General features: G+C 42.9%; 1 protein-coding gene across 2 annotated transcripts in view; it reads right to left on the minus strand.

Annotated features, from left to right (window-relative positions):
* HIGD1C (HIG1 hypoxia inducible domain family member 1C) overlaps window positions 1-21875 on the minus strand; it is a 39794-nt gene that overhangs the window by 3697 nt on the left and 14222 nt on the right. The window contains exons 3-6 of one of the 2 annotated variants that reach the window (XM_055003698.1): window positions 18333-18414; window positions 4105-4181; window positions 3166-3264; window positions 2165-2267 (exon numbers count right to left, since the gene is read on the minus strand). In XM_055003698.1, coding sequence (XP_054859673.1) covers window positions 2165-2267; window positions 3166-3225 — 163 coding nt within the window. In that variant the 5' untranslated portion in view covers window positions 3226-3264; window positions 4105-4181; window positions 18333-18414. The remainder of the gene's footprint in view (window positions 1-2164; window positions 2268-3165; window positions 3265-4104; window positions 4182-18332; window positions 18415-21875) is intronic. The other variant, XM_055003699.1, reaches the window with a different exon arrangement.

The raw sequence follows: 21875 nt of genomic DNA on the forward strand, positions 1-21875 counted from the left end.
CCATTTGCTGGAACTTTCAATTCGTTCAATTTAATGTGCATCTTTTCCTTCTCTTACATTACAAATGTCCATGTGTGCATGACAGAATACAAGAAATGAGCACTCTGGACGTGACCGTACATGTAACTTCATCAAGAGTTTTCTGTGTAGTCTTCCACTTATGTCCCAACTGCTCCAGTACGCTGATAAAACACCATACAAAAAGAAACTAGATATGGTTGAACATACAATCACATCAGAAATGCTTTTGTAGTTTTTTTTTAAAAGGTACACATCTGTAATGTAAAGAGGAAGATGAAATAAACTGAAGGACAGGATATTGTGGCAAACTCTACATACACAGTGACTTGAACAAAATCCAGAAATTAGCAACAAACAGAACAACGGGGAAGTTCTAAAGGCACCATTTCCTCTTTGGTTATTTATTTTCAGAACTATCCATGAGAAATTCGGATGAAGAGAATTTCTGAAACATCCCTAAGGGCCAAGCTACACATGACGAATGACACTTGAACAGCAAGTGTATTTCTCCCTGTTCACTTGCCCTCCATTCAATCCACTTGCCGTTCAAGTGTCATTCGTCATGTGTAGCTTGGCCCTAATTTCACTTCCCAGGCCATTTACAGTAACTTTTAATGACTCACTGAATCTAGATTTTTTATTTTTTTTTTTTTTGCTACGAAGTGACATCCAGATGTGTCGTTTTTTAAATTTTTGGCTGACTTGTTCTTAGAAGATGATTCAGGTGATATAAATTGCTTTTTTAAATTATTCTTGTTTTCGAGACATAAATTCAACATAATGACATATTTAAAAAAATCTCGGGACGGCAAACGTGGTCTGAGAAGGCAAGCGCTGTCCTTGCAGCCAGCTTAATTGGCAGCAGGGCATACAAATTACCCTTTGTTCATGGGCACTGCATGTACAAATCACTTTAAATTCAGGGAAAGGATCTGCTCTGATACACTTCTGGCCGAGCTGATAAATGGAAAGGAAGACTAACGAAGGTTGATCGGTGACAGCTTTTGAGGCTTCTGTTTTCCATTCTGTGTATGGGCACAGTTTTAAAAAGAAAACCCTGGCTCACATGTTGTTTGTGTGTCTTTTGAAATGTACCTTTTAAAAAAGATATTGTCAAGTCCAAGATGGCTATGAGAACCAGACCCAGACCCATCACATTTCGTGCCTGTTGATTCGGACTGGAACAGCCAGCGTTTGTATTTTCAGAGCTACCTTGACCTCCAGATAATATTTTGCAAGCTGGAACAATTTGACCTCTTAGTGAATGATCAATCTCTGCTCACATGGCACCCACCATTTACTGGAACATACATGGGTGGGAATTTCAGCCGAACCCCATTAAGCATTAATGGGTGGGAAGTACAGCCGAACCCCATTAAACATTCGCATCCTTTGACTTCTGAATTCATATAAGATAGTTATTCAAAAAATGCATATGAAATAAACACATCATGTACTTAAAAATGAAGCTGTGAGCCACACTGAAAATTTCATAGGGCCAGTGGGGAGGCAGATACAACCACGACCTTTAAAAGTGAATAAGACAGATTTGTGGAAAATTGATACGTCAATGGATATTAGCCATGATATTCAGAGACATAACAGTTGCTGGGGTGCAACAGTGGAGAAGAACAACTGCTTTCTTGTGGGCTTTCTGAATGCTTCCCAGTTTGGTGTAGTGGTTAAGAGCAGCAGGACTCTAATCTGGAGAGCCAGGTTTGAGTCCCCACTCCTCCTCTTGAAGCCAGCTGGGTGACCTTGAGTCAGTCACAGCTCTCTCAGAGCTCTCTCAGCTCCACCCACCTCACAGGGTGCTTGTTGTGGGGATAATAATAACATACTTTGTAAGCCGCTCTGAGGGCCAAGCTACACGTGACGAATGACACTTGAACAGCAAGTGGATTGAGTGGAGGGCAAGTGAACAGGGAGAAATACACTTGCTGTTCAAGTGTCATTCGTCATGTGTAGCTTGGCCCATAGTGTGTTAAGTCCTCAATTGAGGTTTCACAGATACATGTACGCTGATCAATGTTTGTTTTTTTAAAATCATCTGAGAAGCATCTCGGTTGGCATCGACTGGAAGCATTGACCGTAAATGAATGAATGAATCAATCAGTCATGAGCGCTGAAGGATTCAACTCACCAATGGGAACAAAGGGGGCATCCCGGGCTTTTCTAACCAGTTTCGAAGCTTGACTGTCATCTTCAACTGGGGACCACTTCTCATCAGAAGGCATTGTGTACGTCTGAAAGGAATAAGGAGAAAAATGGCTGACCATTTAAACACTGGGTAGGGAGGGAGAGACATCTTTGAATTACTGTATCGGAAGAGGGAGAGACTAGTGGGTTGGCTCTATTGCACTTTTTCAGTAACTTTTTTCCCCTGAGCATCTATAGTAATATTCAGAAGGTAAATCAGAGCTGGTTATTACCAACAGTGCCTTTGTTTTTTAAAAATTTATTAAAATACTGATTTCAAATTACAAAAGGAAATAAAAGCATATTAAAAAATTACAAATCAAATACCCAGAAAATAACTCATATCTACTCATACCTCTAGTGCAAATGGTACAGCCCTATACATCTGGTTTTAACTCCTATATGGAAAGTCAGATTAAACAACAGCAAAGTTACAATACATGCCCCTAACTCCTAACTCTACTTAGTTTTGTTATTCTACAGACCCCTATAAATATGATTTTTTCAAATTTCAAATAAAAGCATATCTCTCTACTGGGGCTCAGACGGTAAAACATATTTTTGTGACAAAATTTGAAGTATAGGAGCCGAGACGTTAACGAATTTATGATTCTTTCTGAGATAGGGTTTGCCAAATTCACTGTTATTTTGGACAACACAAAATATTTCCATATTTGAGTATACCAAGATTGGATATTTAAAGATTAATCATTTATACAGTTTGCTACTATTACGCTCCTCGCTATAGATAACAGTATTGAGATTAATTCAACCTGTGATTTATTTACTATCTTGGTGCCTTTGCCTATAGTCCGCCATTATCCCTCCTCCCTTCTAATGCATTGCAACACATGAGATCATGACATGAGCCATATGGAGTTAACTATTAGGGAATAGCCACATGGCCCTGTATACAGACAAGAAACACGAAACCGTTTTATTTACCTTAAAAATTGTGTCTTCAGCAACAGTATGTTTTATCACATCCACAGTCCCAGTATACATTGACAACCAAATCTGCCCGTAGTTTTGTTTTATGAAAACCTGTTGATTGACACAAAACAAATAATAAAAACTGTGACTTTGCATAGTCTAATCTTTCTTTCACTTATGCTTGTTTCAAGTCACCCACTAACAGGTTCATATACTGTTCTTGTGTACTTTTGGTAAGTCCTCATAAAAGGTATTCTGTGGCTTCAGGTATCTGAAGAAGTGAGCTGTGACTCACAAAAGCTCCTACCCTACCACAAATTTTGTTACTCAAAGTATGGTATACATCTGTGGGTTAAAGCAGATGTTTAATTTCAGTGTACTCAACCTAATGGATCGACAGAAAGCACAGTTTAAATGCCCCTTATGTTTGTCCTTCAGTCTGAATTCATCTCGATTTAGATTTGGTTCCCTGTCAGCTGTTTATGCTTCTCTGGAAGATTCAAGGCCATGACACTCTTGGAAACATATTGCATGTAAGTGATCTTTTATTTCTGTAACCTAAACACAATGAATTGCTAAGGACTTGCTCTCATTTACCCCAGACCAGTTCTCCTGACTTCCTTTAAAGTTGTTTCCAGTTCTCCCTCACCATCCAAAACTTGGGAACTCACCCACCAGACTTGAGAAGCAGTAGTAAACATGGTGAAATCTAATACACTTCTTGTCTATATAAACATATAACACTCCTATAGCCCTCATTTTAATTAAAACAAAATGATTGCATTCGGTGTATCTATCTCAGTTCCTTCCAATCGGGATCTGGTCCAACTGGATTCTATGCCATCCTTATTTTTAATTAATAATGTGATGTCAGTGTTTTTACTCCGAGATACAGCCTTCATTCCTGGGATACAGAATTAAGAAAAGTGAAAAGTAAAAATGCTACATTACCTTTGTTGCTGAAGTATTACTCGCTCCTCTGCTCTGCAATCTGGTCTCGAGGAGAGATGAACTTGTTTGCCTGCTGCCTGTAACAAGAGACAAATATAATTATAGACCCTTTGAAGACAACCTATGATAAAAATCTATTATGTTCTTCCCACAGATTCTGAAAGCTTTGATAATTGTTCTCAAAACGCATCCAGAAGGGCAGAAAATATCTAATGTAAGAGATTTAATGAGAAGTGGTCTTTAGGTAGCAGATAAAACTTAACAATGCTTCAGGTGATTTCTGGCTGGAGGAGGGATAAAAGTTGGCAGAATTTTTTGGTTCTCAAGGTGAATTTATTGACCAGCTTGGGCTGGAAACATCATGCAGACTTTCAAAGTTACACAAAACGTTTTCATCTTTCTCCAAGTTGTCTCCTCTCTATGATACCAATAGGTCCATCTGAAGTTTGGGTAATTCAATATCTTTTAAATCTGTACATGTTATATAGTAATGGTCCCTCCCTATATCAATTTCACATGATTTCACAAGTTTTATAGTCCATGCCCTGATGTGTCAAAGAGGATAGATAAGATTTATGAATCAATGGCCGAATTAACTAGTTATCTACATAACAGATCGATAGCCAAATTTTGGGGGAAATGGAAGGATTTCTTTGACTACTTAGGCAGAAATCAACATTAATTAAGGTAACTTAATATAAAGACAAGAAGCTAAAACATAGGGAATCAAAAAAAGAGTTGATATTATAGTTTGTATATAAGTAAACATAACCAAGGAGGGGAAGGGAGAGCTATTACACAATTACGTTTAGTTATGGCAAATTTTGAATGTATTTTTCTATTTTTTCAATGTAATTTTAAATGTAGGGCTTGTATAAGTCTCAAATTAATTCCAAATGTACTGTTTACATACATTTGTATGTTTCAACTCAATTTCAAGTGTAGTGTTTGTATAAGCTTTTATTATGCACTTTCTATTTCCATATCTTTTTTTAAAATAAAATTTCTATTAAAAAAATAATATTTGAGCCCATAATGCCAGTCTATTGCAAAAGAGCATCTTCACATTTTTTTCTGTGGGTCCAGTGTTGTAAGCATGCTTACTTTAGTGACAAAATCGAAAAGAGTCCAGTAGCACCCTTAAGACGAACCAACTTTACTGTAGCATAAGCTTTCGAGAATCACGGTTCTCTTTGTCAGATGCAAAGAGAACTGTGATTCTCGAAAGCTTATGCTACAGTAAAGTTGGTTCGTCTTAAAGGTGCTACTGGACTCTTTTCGATTTTGCTGCTACAGACTAACATGGCTAACTCCTCTGGGTTTAGTGACAAAGGTGACGAATCTTACAGATCGCACAATCTAACTGGAGAAAGTGATCCTCCGCATGAGAAAACTTTACAGTTACTCAAGGGACGCCAACCATATACAGAGTGAAATTTTCCCACTTCCTCCTCCTACTGCAGCTTTCTGAGCTCTTTGAAAATTTGCCAGGCGGGTGGGTGCTTGTGGGGGGTCAGCGGACCCTGAATAACAGCACAGGAGGCAAAGAAGGGGTCTGCAGGAGGAAATCAGTGGAAATTGCTCTCCTCTCCTCTGCAAATGAAAATGTGATTCTTTTGGAGAAAGTCTGTTGTGGAATACAGGCCACTGTCTCACTGTGTTCTAATGTCATTGTTTTTTTTAAAAAAATAAAATTTTTATTAGTTATATAAAAGTAACAATAACAATAAACATTAAATAGCGAATGTCATTGTTAATATAGCATATCAAAATAATATTTACAGAGGATTGTTCTTATGATCAAAAATGAACATGACATTAAGAAACAGGGCTGTCAGTAAAGGATTATGCAAACATATCTACCAGCCTACACGATCATGTAGGTTTCCCGTTATGATCACACGTGAACATATAACAAAGGACAGTGGTTAATCCAGAATAAGGACCTTGAAAAAATATTTGTTGATGAGCGTAGCTCCAAAAAGAAATTAAGTTTCTTTATCAGCACCATGGTTCATGAGGCAAATTATTCCTACATGACCACATTGCCTACTGTGGTCCCATTTGATGCAGTAAATGTGAATGGGTGTAATTGTCATTATACACCAATGGTACCAGGGCTGGTGCCAGCATACCATTTGGAGAGGCAGCTGCAGGGTCCCAGAGCTTCTTCTGGGGCCACTACTGCCAACCACCCACCCACCCTGTGTCCCCTTCCTCCATCCACAGGCAAGCACACAGCCACCTATGCTTCCAGCTCCACGTGCTGGCCTGCACCACTGGGGAATCACAGCGTCTGGGCCGTACAGGTGACTGTGTGGGTAGCGGGAGGACTTGTGGATGGGGGGGGGAACACATGGGTAGGTGGGAAAGCACGTGGGCAGGTGTGAGCAAGGTAGACCTGGCAAAACTTCCACGCTGAGCAGTCCTAATTATGTTTATTCAGAAGCAAGTTCCGCTGAGTTCAACTGTATTTACTCTATTGTAAATTTGCAGTCCAATCCTAAAGAGAATTACACCTTTATAAGTTTGTTGAAGCGCGTGGGCTTAAAAGAGTGTAACTCTTCTTTAGATTGCATTGTTAGGAAACAGTCTGTGTTTACACATCTTTGACAAATATCCACATACGATTGTTTCCGAGGACAGCCAGCCCAGCCCAGTTTGAGCACTCTGTCTAGAGTTTTCATGCTCCAGATCTGGTCCTAAGAAAAACATTCTCCTACAGCTCCCTGTCCCCAATCCATTCCTAAACTTTCTGCACTAGCAATACCTCCTTTGGGCTCTCTTTTCAGCACATCCAAAGCATCTCGACATGGGGACTTCCCAATGAGTCCTAGAAAACATTATTCAATGTAGCATGAGCATTGCAAGTAATAAGAGAGCTTCATCCCTCCTGTAGGACCACAATAGATGATGGGGGCTCATATAGAAGAGGAAATTTTAGCAGATTCAGCTCTCATCATAGCTTCTTCTTAGTCAACTGTTAAAAGGCACAGAGACCATCAGTGGATGAGCTGTGGGTGAGCCATATGCAAACTGCTTCCCAGATGCCCTGGGAACAAAAGTGTTTGTGTGGGGGGGGGGGGAGTCACGTATGAATTCTACAGGCCACAAACAGAGTCTGCAATCTGTTTTTAAAAGATCCGATGGGCCAGAGGTAGCTTGTCTCTAATTTAAATGTATAAAATGTAAGAAGGTTAGGCTATGCTTTAAAGCCAGTTTGGTGTAGTGGTTAAGATAGGCAGGACTCTAATCTGGAGAACCAGGTTTGATTCCCCACTCCTCTGCTTGAAGCCAGCTGGGTGACCTTGGGTCAGTCACAGCTTCTAGGAGCTCTCTCAGCCCCTCCCACCTCACAGGGTGTTGGTTGTTGTGGGGATAATAATAGTATACTTTGTAAAATGCTCTGAGTGGGTGTTAGGTCATCCTGAAGGGAGGTATCTAAATAGAATGTTATTGTTATTATTATAAAGTCATTTCTTATCCCTAATCTCAGGGCCAAGCTACACATGACAAAAGACACTTGCCTAGCAAGTGGATTGAGTGGAGGGCAAGTGAACAGGGACAAATACACTTGCCGTTCAAGTGTCATTTGTCACTTGTAGCTTGGCCCACAGATTCATGGGGCTAGCAAGATTGTGGTCCACGGCACTCTGTACATGCCAAATTGTAGCAGAGTATTTCTGAGCAAGTCTCAACATGCTGTAAACAAGTTCTTGGGCTAAATCCTGGTGAGCCTTGGTTTTATTTAAGCACTGCTCCTGAAATATTACCTGGGGAGGGAGCTGGACCTCACTGCCAAAGCACGGCCTGGCATTTCCAGGAGGAAATACCTACTGAGCAACCTGGCAGAACAGAAATAAACTCCCAGGATGGAAGACTTGGCAGAGGATAAAGAAAAGGTGAGGCTGAACTGGCACCTGATGAACACAAATCTCTCACCTTTTCAAATTCCAAAATGGCCACAGATTCCCCCACAGCTGTTTCAGCTCTTGAAAAGGTGTGTGCGCGGAGGGAACAAGAGCACTTCAGTCTACCACATTGTGGGCCCCCAATCATGCCATTTAAAATGGCAGTGGGGTCCCCATGGCAGACACAAGAATGACATCATGTCTACTTTTGTCCTCAGTTCTAGTGTGTATCAACCGTGATGTGCCCTTCCTGGCTACCACACTAAACCGGTCGGCTTCTACCTGAAGTCAGACTATGAGAGAGAGCTTTTTCTAACCTGCTAAGTTAGACTTCTCAGCCCTATCGGAAGAAGTGGCAGTTAAATCCTTCAGTTTTTCTCCTCCTATTCCCGCCCCCCCCCCAACTTCTCCCTCTGAGGATTCCAAACGTCTGCTTATGGCTACTGTAATAGACATGCAGATTTTAAAGGGGATTGGAAGATTTAGGAAAAATGGCCAGACTTAGCTCTGCCCATCACACAAAGTAAAAAAATAAATAATTTAAACAGTATTTCTGCATTTTTTTAAAAAAAATGAATGAAGCCTTCCCGCCTTATCGTTTGGACATGATTCTTGCCCCCGGCAACCAAGTTTCTACGTACAAGCCAAAGACAATCTCTGCATCTCCTTGGAGGTGCAAACAGAAGGTACCCATGAGTGTTCACCTCTTAAGTTTCTCATTATTTCTCCATTTTTTCAGGGCAAGTCTCAGAGAACAACCTGATGAAGCTGGCCAGAAAACTGGGCAAGAATTGGAAAGACATTGGGACTGAGGGGTGGAAGTTTCATTCTTAGAGCAAAGAAAATCTTATTGTTGGCTTTCACCTCCTGTTCCAACGTCCAGGACAGGCGGGTTCCTGCAGAGCTTTCCGATGCTCTGGGTAGACTCCCCTTTGGCTGTGGCTGCACTGTCCACTAACAGTATTAAACGAACACATTAATGGGCAATACACATTTGTCATTGCCAAAATCTGGGCTGGGTGGGAAGGGAAAAACCTTCACCTTCCCTTTTTCTATGGCCCTTAAAGCAAGAGGGGGGGGGAAGCAAACAGTTAAAAACATCATACTCCAATGTTTTATAGTGTATACTGGCCACTTGATAATTCCAGTCTTGGTTTAGGTGAAATCCACCAGTTAGGTTAAGTGACAGATTATTTGGTTACTATAACACAATAGAAATAATTCACAAGAACACGTATTCCTATTTTGTCCAGCAGATGTCAGCAACCACTCACCTCTCTTGAAGAACTGGAACGCATTTTTATTTATGCAACTTACTCTGTCACAGACACGTTATGTAATTTTCTTCTTCTGATCAACTGTATACTCAAAATATGGAAAGTTATGTATCTTTAGGCTCTCGCTGGAAGATTAAAGCCCTATAGGGTTTCCCAAACGCTGATGAGATTCCTTTCTCCCACAAGAGTTCAGTCCCCATTTTGGTTGCTTGGATGCAGCCAAAAGTTTCGTAGCAAAATTATCTATACAGTTCATTTTTTAAAAAGGGAACAGGATAAGAATTTTTTAAATGGTGTAATGTCATCATCATGCACAGAGGGAAGTTTTATGATTATCATAGCCATGGGTTCAGCAACAGACAGACAGCCTTCAATGTATTCCTCTATACTGAGTGTATTTGCACTTTCTGTCTCTTTAAATACAGAGAGCGTCTTTCACCACTGACTACCCACAGCCCAAAAACAGAGAAGAGGTTTAACTCCACACTTTGTCCCCATGATCTCTGGGGTTCTGCACCAACCCCCAGGGCTTGCCTTCCGTCAGGCGGGCTTCCCTCCCAGCGGTGACGATTCCTCTGGCCTACTCCCCCTCTCAAGCCCCTTTCTCACCTTCTCCATTGGTTTCAGAGTGTCTTGTGGCTACGGGGCTGGCGTATACACGTTTAGAAGAGTGAATACACGTTGATAAAAAAAGAACGTCTATATTTTATCACATGCCTCAGTAATATACACCTTGATAATAAAGGCAATTCCCTAGTTCGTCCCCTTCATTTGTACCTTGCCTGTCTCTCCAAAGCAGCTTACATTGTTTTGCTCTCTTTCGTTTTATTCTCACAAGAAATCTGTGAGGTAGATTAGGCTGGGAATGTGTGATGGCCCAAGATCACCTTGCATGTCGGGAGGGCGGACTAAAAATCTAACAAACAAACAAACTTCCGTGGCAGAGTGGTGATTTGAACCTGGGTCTCCCTCGAGCCTCGTCCAACACTAACTACTCCACCACACTGGCTCTCAGATATACTCAGGCAGGTCTTTTTTTCAGGGGGAACGTGGGGGAACGGAGTTCCGGAACCTCTTGAAAATGGTCACATGGCTGGTGGCCCCGCCCCCTGATCTCCCGACAGAGGGGAGTTGAGATTGCCCTCCGTGCCGCTGAACGGCGGGGAGGGCAATCTCAACTCCCCTCTGACTGGAGATCAGGGGGCGGGGCCACCAGCCATGTGACCATTTTCTCCAAGGGCAACCCACTGAGTTCCACCACCTCTTTTCCCAGAAAAAAAGCCCTGTGCTCAAGTATACCATAAGGCCCACAAGAAGTGTAGCAAGTCATGCTTCCTGAGGGAGGGAGTTCCACAGCTTAACTGGTGTCAGCTGGGAAGACTGACCCACACAAGTCTGCACTAGCCACACTGAATCTTTATACTTAAAAACATCTTCACGCGGAGCAGCCCTACGGGGCAAGTAATATATGAGGCATGGGGACTACCTACAGCAACGCCTGAGCCTCCAGAAGCCCTACGCAGTTTCTTTAACTCAAATGGAGGGAGGAGAAATTGCATAAGCAGGACTTCCTGGGGATCAGGCATCAGTATAGACATATAGAGTCTATAGACTAATATGGGGTATTCCCTATATAGATGCAGGAACAACTGCACCTTGTGGCTCCCTCTAACAAGCCTGCCTGGTAGACCTGACTGAAGACTCCTGAGCTTAGGTCCACCGGCCAGCCCATTTCTGATTGGCTGGCCAGGCAGTTTGAACCCATTGGCTCCCATGAAGTTGCAGGGGGCCTTTGGGGGCCGCCTAGCCCTGGACGATGCTGCAGAAGCCTCGGCCCTGCACTCTGTACTAGAGATGGGCACGATCCGCATTACGATCCCAAAAAACCCACGATAATGGCGATCGCGCAATCGTGACTCAGCGGATCGTGATCGGCCACGGCCAACGATCCAGTGATCGGGAGGGGGCTGGATCGGGGCTGGATCGTGCTCGGATCGGGAAGCCAGACACTCAGGCACCAGTAATCTATTCCCGGGGCAACGGAGCCAGGGGAATGCCTGAGCTGTGTTTCCCCTCCTTCTGTCACCCTGGAAACCCGAATGGAAGCTCAGCTTTCCTTGATCAGCAGGGCTTCCTTCCAACCACGGAGCAGCAAAGCAATCACCAGTTGGGAGAAGACACCCAGGGGAGGGAGGGGGAAGGGGGTGTTCTGTAGCCATGGGCACTCCAATCTCATCCCTGCAAACCCTGATAGGCAGCTCTGACGGCCAAACACAGACAGCCAAACACAAACACAGATGCCGCCGGCATCACCCACCGTTCTTTTCTCATCAGCGCGCTCCCTTTTGGCCTGGCGGGCGGGCACATGGGGGGTGCTGCCGGCGAGCGGCCAGACCCCCTGCCCCCTGAGGGGAGGCGGCTTGTCACCGTCTCCCCATGCCTGCTGGACCCGGTGGCTGCCGCCAACACTCACCTTCCCACATAGCTGGGAATAGCAGCGCACCCCACTTTGGCCTCCACGATCCACGGATCGGGAATGGGAGATGATCGATGTGGATCGTTCAGTCGGGATCGTCACCGGCACCGATCCACGATCAGCTGGATCAGCAATTTTTTTTGGATCATGCCCATCTCTACTCTGTACCCTCCCACCCACAAATGGCTCCAGGTAGGCTGAGGCATCTCCTATACAGATGCAGGAACAACGCTACTTTCTTTGAAGGATAAGTATGACCTGAGGGATCCTGACACAATACTGCAAATATCTGGAACTGAAATTTGAGGCCCCAAAGGGTGCCCAGATAAGGTTCCTCAGTGCCTGCCAGTGGTGGGCAAACTCTCAGAGGTTTGCCAGCTTGCCTACTGCCCCACCAGTGGTTGGTGGGAAGTGGCAAGCTCCCAGAGGTTGCCCACCACCAGTAGGCACCTCAGGAACGTGCAACATCACTTCTAGACATGACGTCGCCATGGGAGCGTTCCTGCGCTTTGTTTGGGGCCCCAACGGGCCAAATCAGCCCTGTATGGAGTATGGGAGCGCTCCCATGGCCAGCACAGTGACATCACTTCTGGAAGTGACATCATTGTGCAGGCGCCGGGGACCTCTTCACTGGCACGAGGTAAGTGCTAGGTCCCCCCAACCCGTGCCGGGAGGGTATAGAGACTTGGCAACTTGTGCCCAAGTCTCAAGTGTGTGTGTGTGTGTGTGTGTGTGTTTTCTATTGGAAGAACACAAACAAATTAATTTGGTAGAACTGAAAGCTGCTACAGGCAGGAGAGATCCGGTTTAGGAAAAACTAAGTTGTCAGAAAGAAGGAGAAGGAGGCAACACTTCCTAAATTACATTGCTCTGTAGCTGTTCACAATTCAATGACAGCCTATTGTTCTCTGATCACTGATTTTTAAAAAAATTAAAGTAGGCTTAATGGAGCTAGGAAGGTATGAGAAAAGGTTGTAAACCTTGCTGTCATACTTAATTACATAGCACCGTTTTATTAGGAGAGGAAGAACATAGCATGGCTGGAATAAAATACAAGACTGGAACATATTAAAAATGTGTGAGTGGGAAAAAAATACCTACAGGTAGATAATGCTTACTATTAATATTATAGTGGATCCCAAAAATCCTCTTTCCCTATGTAAAGAAATATATGAAATGTAAACTAGGTTTGCCAGCTTGGGGTTGGGAAATTCCTGGAGATTTGGGGGCGTGGAGCCTGGGGAGGGCAGGGTTTGGGGAGGGGAAGGAACTCAGCAGGGTATAGCGCCATTAAATCTACCCTCCAAAACAGCCATTTTCTCCTGGATCCAGAGGAGTTCGCCGTGTTAGTCTGTAGTTGCAAAATAGTAAAGAGTCCAGTAGCACCTTTAAGCTTTATTGTAGCATAAGCTTTTGAGAACCACAGCTCTCTTTGTCACTGATTTTTAAAAAAATACAAAATAAAACTATAAAAGAGTTAGGGGGAATCAGATACGAGATAGAATTGGCCTACAGCCATACTGCCCAATCTCGTCTGATCTTGGAAGCTAAGCAGAGTCGAGCCTGGTTAGTACTTGGATGGGAGACCGCCTGGAAATACCAGGTGCTGTAGGAGATAGAATTGATTTCTTATCTTTGGAGGTAAGGCTATGGCAGTCTAGAGGAGGGCCTTTCTTTCGAGTAACATCAGAGTCAGCCTGAGACATTTTTGGTATGGGAGGCAGAAAATCTAAGTGGCGCTTCTGTGAGTAGCAAAAATATAACAATGAACAAAACGATTGTCAATTTGTTGCTTTTAAACAAAGCTCCAAAATATGCTACCTGAGGGCCAAGCTACACATGACGAAAGACACTTGCCTGGCAAGTGGATTGAGTGGAGGGCAAGTGAACAGGGAGAAATACACTTGCCATTCAAGTGTCATTTGTCACTTGTAGCTTGGCCCTGAGGGAGACAAATGGTGATCTGTGATCTTGGTGGCCACTCTGTGAAACAACTTACTAAAATGGGCTTCTATGGTAAATCTTTGGATCTTAGGGAGCAATCCAACACAAGTCTACTCAGAAATATGTCAAGTGTTATTCAATAGGGCTTACTTCCAGGTATTTAGGAACCTTCCACACTAGCCCCAGTGCAAACATAATTCCCCATGTTTTCAAACTATAGTTAGGAGATGGCCCTGTCAGGCCTCAAGACAGTACTTTCCCCCCACAGTCCTGAACGCTCATCTTAGAGCCAAGCTACAAGTGACACCTTACACAGGTTGGACACTTGTCAGCTTCCCTCAAGTTTTGATGGGAAATGTAGGCGTCCTGGTTTTACAGCTTGGCTCTCCATTACAGCTGCAAGACCAGGATGCCTACATTTCCCATCAGAACTTGAGGGAAGCTGACAAGTGCCCAACCTGTGTAAAGCGTCACTTGTAGCTTGGCTCTGAGCCTCATCACTTTTACTGCAAATACACAAAGAGAGTGGTGTGAGCGTTCACATCTCAGGGAGAAATGGGTGATGTCTGTGGCCCAGGCTACAATGTAATTTATAGGCTGCCACTTCCCACAGGCTCACAGTTGAGTAATAGCAAACAGTGTGTTGTTTCTTAATATGCACCCTATACTTTGAATCTGTAAAGTTTAAAACCCAACAGCAAAGGCTGACAGCTGGTTTAAATGAAACCAGAGTCGAAAACGTATCAAAACTTGGTATCGTTTTTTGTTGCCGAGATAAATTCTAGGCGATTCAGTAATTGTGGTGAATTGAATGTTTTCTGTTTCCCTCCTGACAAGAATTCTGAGGAGTCTTTTCATGGATGCAGTTTTTTTTTAACTATTAAAACTGCATATTGTCATGACAAAATTTTTGCTTTGTTTGTATATTTAATAATAAAATGCCTACTTTATCCCAGAAGTCTCATAATGGATGAAAGCATAAAATCAGTGGGCACAATCCAACCAAAATGAAACCCTTTGGGGCCAAATAGATTTCAACGGGAGAGATTTAAGACCAAGTTTAACTCCCCTTTTTAAATCAGTAGGACTTTAAAGTGCTTTAAGTTGGCTGGGTTGTGTCCAGGAGGTAATAAAAGCACTTTATTAAAGTTCATCTGATGCTTAAAGCTCCTGCTCTTCTCTGACTGTTAAATGTTCACCCAAATAGAAATGTCTTATAGAGGTACCGGAAAATACTCGTGTTTGGGATTTATTGGTCTTTTGGATCAAAAGAAAGGCATTCCAGAGCGCCATCTAAGGGTGGCCCTTCTCTCACTTTACCATAGATTACCATAGATTATGAAGAAGGCAGTCTCCAAACTATTCAATATCTACTCAATCTTAAGCATGTTTACTTTGCAGTAAGTCCCTCTGGCTTCTGTGGGTTTTACTCTCCAGAAAATGCCTGGAGGAATGGAGACTGACAGTGCAATCCTACAGTGAGTTACTTCAGTCTAAGTGCATTGAAGTCAATGGACTTAGACTGGAGTAACTCTCCATAGGACTGCACTGTGAACATTTTAATGATCATCGCCACCTTGAGGGCCCTATTTGGGTCGAAATACTGCATGCAAATATTTTAAACAAATAAAATAAATAATAAAACCAACATCTTAAATAGTCCTTAATGTGCTCAGTTTAGAAAAAGTGACAATGTATATATGTGTATATGTATACAGACAGACAGACAGACAGACATAAGCACTGACAGCATTTCAGGGAACTTTATTTTATTTCCTAGCTGGATATGCCCTGTGGTGCAAAGTTAGTACTTGAGCATTAAATAATATCAAAATGTTTGCGTAGTGAAAATAATTGCCGAGATGCCCTTCTGCACAAGAGTTGACAACTCTTTAATATCAGAAATACTGGTATGTGGGCAAAGAGAGACGGAGCCAAAGGGTAGAGCCCACTGTTTTGTTTTTTGGTAGTATTGGAAGCAGTTTCTGTGTGAGCTGCCAAGATCTATTGTGAGAATTGCACTAAGGGTTAAAAAAAATTAGAAATGTGTTTTTGTGCAGAAAGACTCTTGAAATGCCTTACAGAGTCGGACCAAGTTCAGTTTAGACATCTATTTTGTTCTGGTCTCCATCAAGACGTCTCTGGGCACTTGCAAGGACGATATGAAAGAAATGGACTTCCCACGTTTGTTCGTAGGATCTGGTAAGAACCCTCTCAGTGGGGCAAACCACAAGGAATGCTTTGGTTTACTTCAGTGACCAGTTCCTAAGTAATTCCATTTACAGGTCTTGTGGGCTTGGACCGTACTTTAGTGGTGATGATGTAGAACCTTTTAGAAAAGGATAGCTGGCAATTTTCCTGAGAAGGCAATAGGCAGAAACGTATCTGCATAATCAGTACTTTCTACAAATAATTCTTCTCCTCCTCCTCTTCTTCCTTCCCACAGTCATGTCAGTGATAAATCACAGGACAAACAGGGCAAGAGTCCAGTAGCTTTGAGTCTTGTTGCCCGTCTATTATGTGTCTTAGGTCTAAATTGCAAGTATACTTTACAGGATGCTACATTATGGCCCTGTCCAAAACAAATGAGGCACCAGCCATGTTCGTCTGACTGTGCCATCTTTGTACCACACTAGGTACATTTTTTAAAAAGGGCTGTTGGCTTAAGAAGTTTCACTTATGGAACTCAAGAGTGAAGCATTTTGGAGGAAATGTTTCTCTGGAAAACTGAAAAGGTGTCCTATCTCCACAGAGGTGAAGAGAGGACTGAGAGAGGAGTATTCCCTCTCCCTAAGTCATGTGTTGTTTCAGCGGGAAAATATCAGCATGTGATGTGGACAGGGCTTTTTTTCTGGGAAAAGAGGTGGTGGAACTCAGTGGGTTGCCCTCAGAGAAAATGGTCACATGGCTAGTGGCCCCGCCCCCTGATCTCCAGACAGAGGGGAGTTTAGATTGCCCTCCGCGTCTGGAGATCAGGGGGTGGGGCCACCAGCCATGTGACCATTTTCAAGAGGTTCCGGAACTCCGTTCCACCGCATTCCAGCTGAAAAAAAGCCCTGGATGCGGAGGAGTACTCCACAGCTTTGGAAAGCTCTAGAAATCTTGAACATTTCACCTTCACGGCTGGCCTGTGCAGTCCCGTGTGGGACTGCACAGAAGCCACAAAGATGAACTGTTGTGTAGTTGTGCCATAAATATTTGGAGTATGTGTGTTTGCACACACTCGTGCAAACCAAGCATTAGCCTGCCTCCATATGCAGTTACTTAAGAGCCACAGCAAGATCCTTTGATCTCTTAATATCATGATTCACCGGTTTATCTCCTGATCTGTTTATTGTTAGTTCAATTAATTCGTCCCAGCCCCGCTCACAGCACTACAGAAGAAACAACCATCCAACCCATTTCAGATGGTCAGACAGAGTAGAACAGTGCGTGTGGAAGGGATGGGGGTGTCGGGATTGCATGCCCCTCACATTTCGTATATTGATTGTCATTTCTGTATAGGGGCATACACACAGACAGCCCAATGCGAGTAGGTTCTCTGGCTGTACAATGTTTATCTTTGCTAACATTAAGGATACAGATCATGCTATCAGATCCTCCGTGCACCAGGGTGTGCACGCACAGGTAGATTTTGATGACCATTTTAAGGTTTAGGACAGGACTGGGAGACATAATCCCAGCTTCCCATATATGTTCACAATGTACATTTCTGTCTAGTTCAAGGTGTTAACCTTGGTGTTTAAAGCCCTTCACGGACGGGGACCTGCATAGGATTGGGACTGGTACTACTTAATTCATGAACAATTTGGAATTGAGGATGAGCAGTGTAGAAGCCAAGTTTGCAGATGATACCCAGTTATTCAGGATGGCGAAAACCAAGATGGATTGTGAAGAGCGACAGGAAAAACTCTGTAAACTGGGGGAGTGAAAAGTAGGATTGCCAGTCAAATACTTGTAACTGGTGGAGATGGATGGAAGCAGCACATGTGAATATGCAGTGTTCCAGTGTGGCGACATCACTTCTGGTGTGAGCCTGGAAATAACAACAACAACAACAACAACAACTGCTGTTATATACTGCTCTTCTAGACAGATTAGTGCCCCACTCAGAGCAGTGAACAACTTAGTGTTATCATTATCCCCACAATACAGCTGGGGAGCTGGGGTTGAGAGGAGGGGCTTACCCAAGGCCACCTACTGAGCTCATGGCAGTAATGGGATTCGAACCTGTAGAGTGTTGATTCACAGCGGAACCACTTCCCTACTGTGTTACAGCAGTGTCATCATGATGTCAGCATGACGCTCTAGGATTCCGTCCCCAAACTCTATGGAGTTGTACTGGAAATGAGGTTGTGGCACTGGAACAATGCATATCCCACCCCCCTCCCCCGGCTCTCTCATATCAGCTCTGTCTTGTCTGCAGATCTGCTGTTTTTCATACCAAATTATATTAAGTTTGTGTTCTGGGCCTCATTTTTTGGAAGGCTTGCCCCAAGTCAATGGTGGTGGTATGCCTTGTTGTTTTCCAAAAGGAGTTGATCTACAATAACAGAGCTTCGATTTAATCTTGACAAAGTCATATCCTTTTCTACTCCTATTAAGAACACGATCACATACCTGTTGGGCACACTGGACTCCATTCAGTTCAGTAAATATATATGCTTTTCATGTGACCATATCTGTATTCAGTTCACTTCTCCTGTAAGAAACAACAAAGTGGTACGTAGACAACAGAGCAAATGTGTAGCATGCACTCCAACTGTCTTTTAACCAGGCATAGTCCCAATTTTCTGGTCCCTCTTCCAGACGAATCAGAGGGTTTTTTTTTAACACCCCCCCCCCATTTTGACCTTTGTTCATGGCTTCCAAAAATGTTTCTAGTGTGAGTTGCTAGTCATTGCTTAGGATCATCTTCTTCTTCAAATCTCTAGAAAGTAAATCTCGGGGGGGGGGGGGCTGAATTCATCTTTTCTGTTGCATATAAATGCAAGAACCTAAATACTAAGACACTGTGTAGCACATTGTGTACCACTGCACTCACGGCTATATTTTGAGCTGTTGTTATATAACATATTATAGAACATCCCCTCCCCTCATATCTTTAAGTAAAGCATTTTGCTTTTAAATAAGTTCTGGTCAGACTATGACAAAGTAAATAAGTATGGCAGGCAAAACCAAGCCTTCAGTGGGATGTAACATTGGTGGAGGGCTTGTGTATTGGATCTAGGTGAATGACCCTATTATATCAGTGGAAAATACAGGGGTCAAGTTACAAAGTATTAAAATATATTCCAAATAGGTATTTATTATTGGTGTACTCAAAGTTCAAGTTAAAAACAAGTTAAAAACATAGGGCCTGAATAGCAGGCTACATTCATACGTTAAAAATAGGTAAACCGTTCTTCATACGAAGATGATGATACAGTTAAATGGCCAACACTAAAACAGACCATATGCATTTTAGCCCCAAGGCCGTCAGTAGTCAATTGTACAATATTTATGGTAAACAAACACACCCACACATCCAGAAACCAATATAAAAATGCTCCTGATGCTCCTATCTCTTGTATTGTGTGGTATAATACAGATTGTTGCCACTGAACGTCTCCGATAGCAATGGAACACAGAGTAGAATCTTTCTTACACTGCAGACCTCAACACAGAATTAGCTGTGTTAGTCTGTAGCAGCAAAATAGTAAAGAGTCCAGTAGCACCTTAAAGACTAACCAACTTTATTGTAGCATAAGCTTTTGAGAGCCACAGCTCTCTTCGTCAGATGCATGAAGGGTATGAAGAAACTAGCCAGAGATATATAGGTGATGAGGAGAGGGGGGAGAGGGTACGGGGAGTGAGGGTCATGTAAATGTAAATAAGTTCATGAAAGAGGTGGAATGCATAATCCAGGCTGGGTGTGACCCCCCCTCCCTTCCATGGCAGAACCTGAATAGAACGCCTGAAGGCAGTTACTTTTGGTAATGAGATAACCATTCATAGTCTCTATTCAATCCAAGTCTGACTGAGCCAAATTTACATATGAATTCCAATTCAGCAGCTTCCCATTGGATTTTGTTTTTTAAATGTTTCTGTTGAACTATATCTTTAAGTCCTTGATGGAATGTCCTGGTAGATTGAAGTGTTCTCCTACTGGTTTCTGGATGTTGCCATTTTTAATGTCAGATTTGTGTCCATTTGTTTTTTTTTGCGCAGAGGTCGGCTGGTTTGTCCAATGTACAGAGCAGATGGACATTGTTGGCACATGAGGGCATATATCACGTTGGAGGATGAGCAGCTGTAAGAGCCAGAGACAGTGTAGTTGACGCCATTGGGTCTCAACATGGTCCTCAACTCAGTCACACCTTTCTTAGCCCATTGACTTCAGAAGACAAGACATAAAAGGATTTAACTCTGCTTCGGATAGCACTGTTGATCCCCTAAGAGAACAAGCAGGGCGTGTTGGAGAAGGTAGTCCTTAAGAGGTGTTTGTGTTTTGTGCTGTCAAGTCACCTCCGACCTACGGCGACGCTCCAAAACATCCTATCATTAACAGACTTGCTCAGATCTTCCAAACTGGAGGACATGGCATCTTTGATTGAGTCCAGCCATCTCGTTTTAGGTCTTCCTCTTTTCCTACTGCCTTCTACTGTTCCTAACATTATTGACTTTTCTAGAGAATTTTGTCTTCTCATAATGTGTGACCAAAGTACGATAGCCTCAGTTTTGTCATTTTAGCTTCTAGGGAGAATTCAGGCTTGATTTGATCTAGTACCCGCTTACTCTTTTTGGCTCCACAGGTATCCTGTTCCTAAACAGGTTTAGGGCTTTAAATGTCTACACCAGCACTTTTAATTGGCTGAAGGACAAACTGAAAGTCAGTGAAGCTGGACTGAATCTGGAGTGATCTGATCAAAACAATATGTGGAGGAAGATATTATTTAATGCTGTTAAAATCGCAGGAATAGGACGCATAAACTGGCAACTCTCAATGCTAAGAATTCTCAAGTCACTAAGATGGAAGGTTGCAAACAGTCACCTTGAGAATAGTAATAGGGCAGAGCAGTGGTTCTCAGACTGTGCTCTAGGAGCCCAAAATGGGTCACGGCTCTTTAAGAGGGGGGTCTCAAGGCCAGGAGAGGGGAGGAGGAAGAGGGTTAGGTGGGAAAGGAATTTCTGGGAGTCTTGGGTGCAAATTTAGGTTTTGCCTCTGCATAATGTACAAAATGTGCCTGAAATACAGCCTGTTGCTCAATATACAAAAAACAACAAAAAGAAAGAAAAAGAAAAAATAAACTTGTTCAGTATCAACTGATGTGACATTTGTGGCCTTTTATGGTGTCCTAGGGAAAGCAGCATGGAGATTCTTAAGAAGCGCTTCCCAAAAAAGTCCAATGAATTTTGAAGTGGGTCCCAAGAATTTGAGTACACTTTGAAGTGAGTCCCACTTTGAAAATCACCACTAAGGTAGATAATGGCTGCTTCCACACACGTTGGATAATCCACTTTCAATACTCTTTAGTGAAGATTTGAAACTGATTTTCCACGTGTGGAACAAAAAATCCACTTCTAAAGGATTGCGAAAGTGCATTGAAAGTGCATTATTCAACGTGTGTGGAAATGGCCAATGTCTGCACCATTTAGGATATGGCGAAAGGGACAGGACAGGGAGAAACTATGCCCTAAGGTAACAGGAAAGTGGAAATTGTATCCAGATGTGTTTGTTGTGTTTCTGGTTGCTTGAACCTGTGGGGAATTTATGTGCCTCAAAGTACAAATTTTAAAAAGACAAGCGTTTTCCTCTCCTCCTTGCATAGAAGTGTTTTGCCTGTCATACCTAAGAACTGTGTCAAATTTGCACACGGACATCTAAATGTGGGACCATCCTTTGTCCAGCTGTCCTATTTGCATGAAAATGTGAGCGCGCTCCTAAGCTTCCTAGAGTACCTCTTACTAAGAACAAATTCCGGGGGGGAAAAAACCAGCCCATGTCTGTCAATTGCAGCAAAAACTAAAAGGGAGTCTTGTGGCATTTAAAAGACAAACACATTTTGCCACAATAACTCATGTGCAATGAAGTTCTATGCATGCTTCTTCAGAAGCAAGGTCTCACTGTGTCAAATGGGGCTTACTCTCAAGTAAATGTGGTTAGCATTGTAGCCTTAGTCT

This window comes from Eublepharis macularius, chromosome 19 (assembly GCF_028583425.1).
Source record: "Eublepharis macularius isolate TG4126 chromosome 19, MPM_Emac_v1.0, whole genome shotgun sequence".
NCBI lineage: Eukaryota > Metazoa > Chordata > Lepidosauria > Squamata > Eublepharidae > Eublepharis > Eublepharis macularius.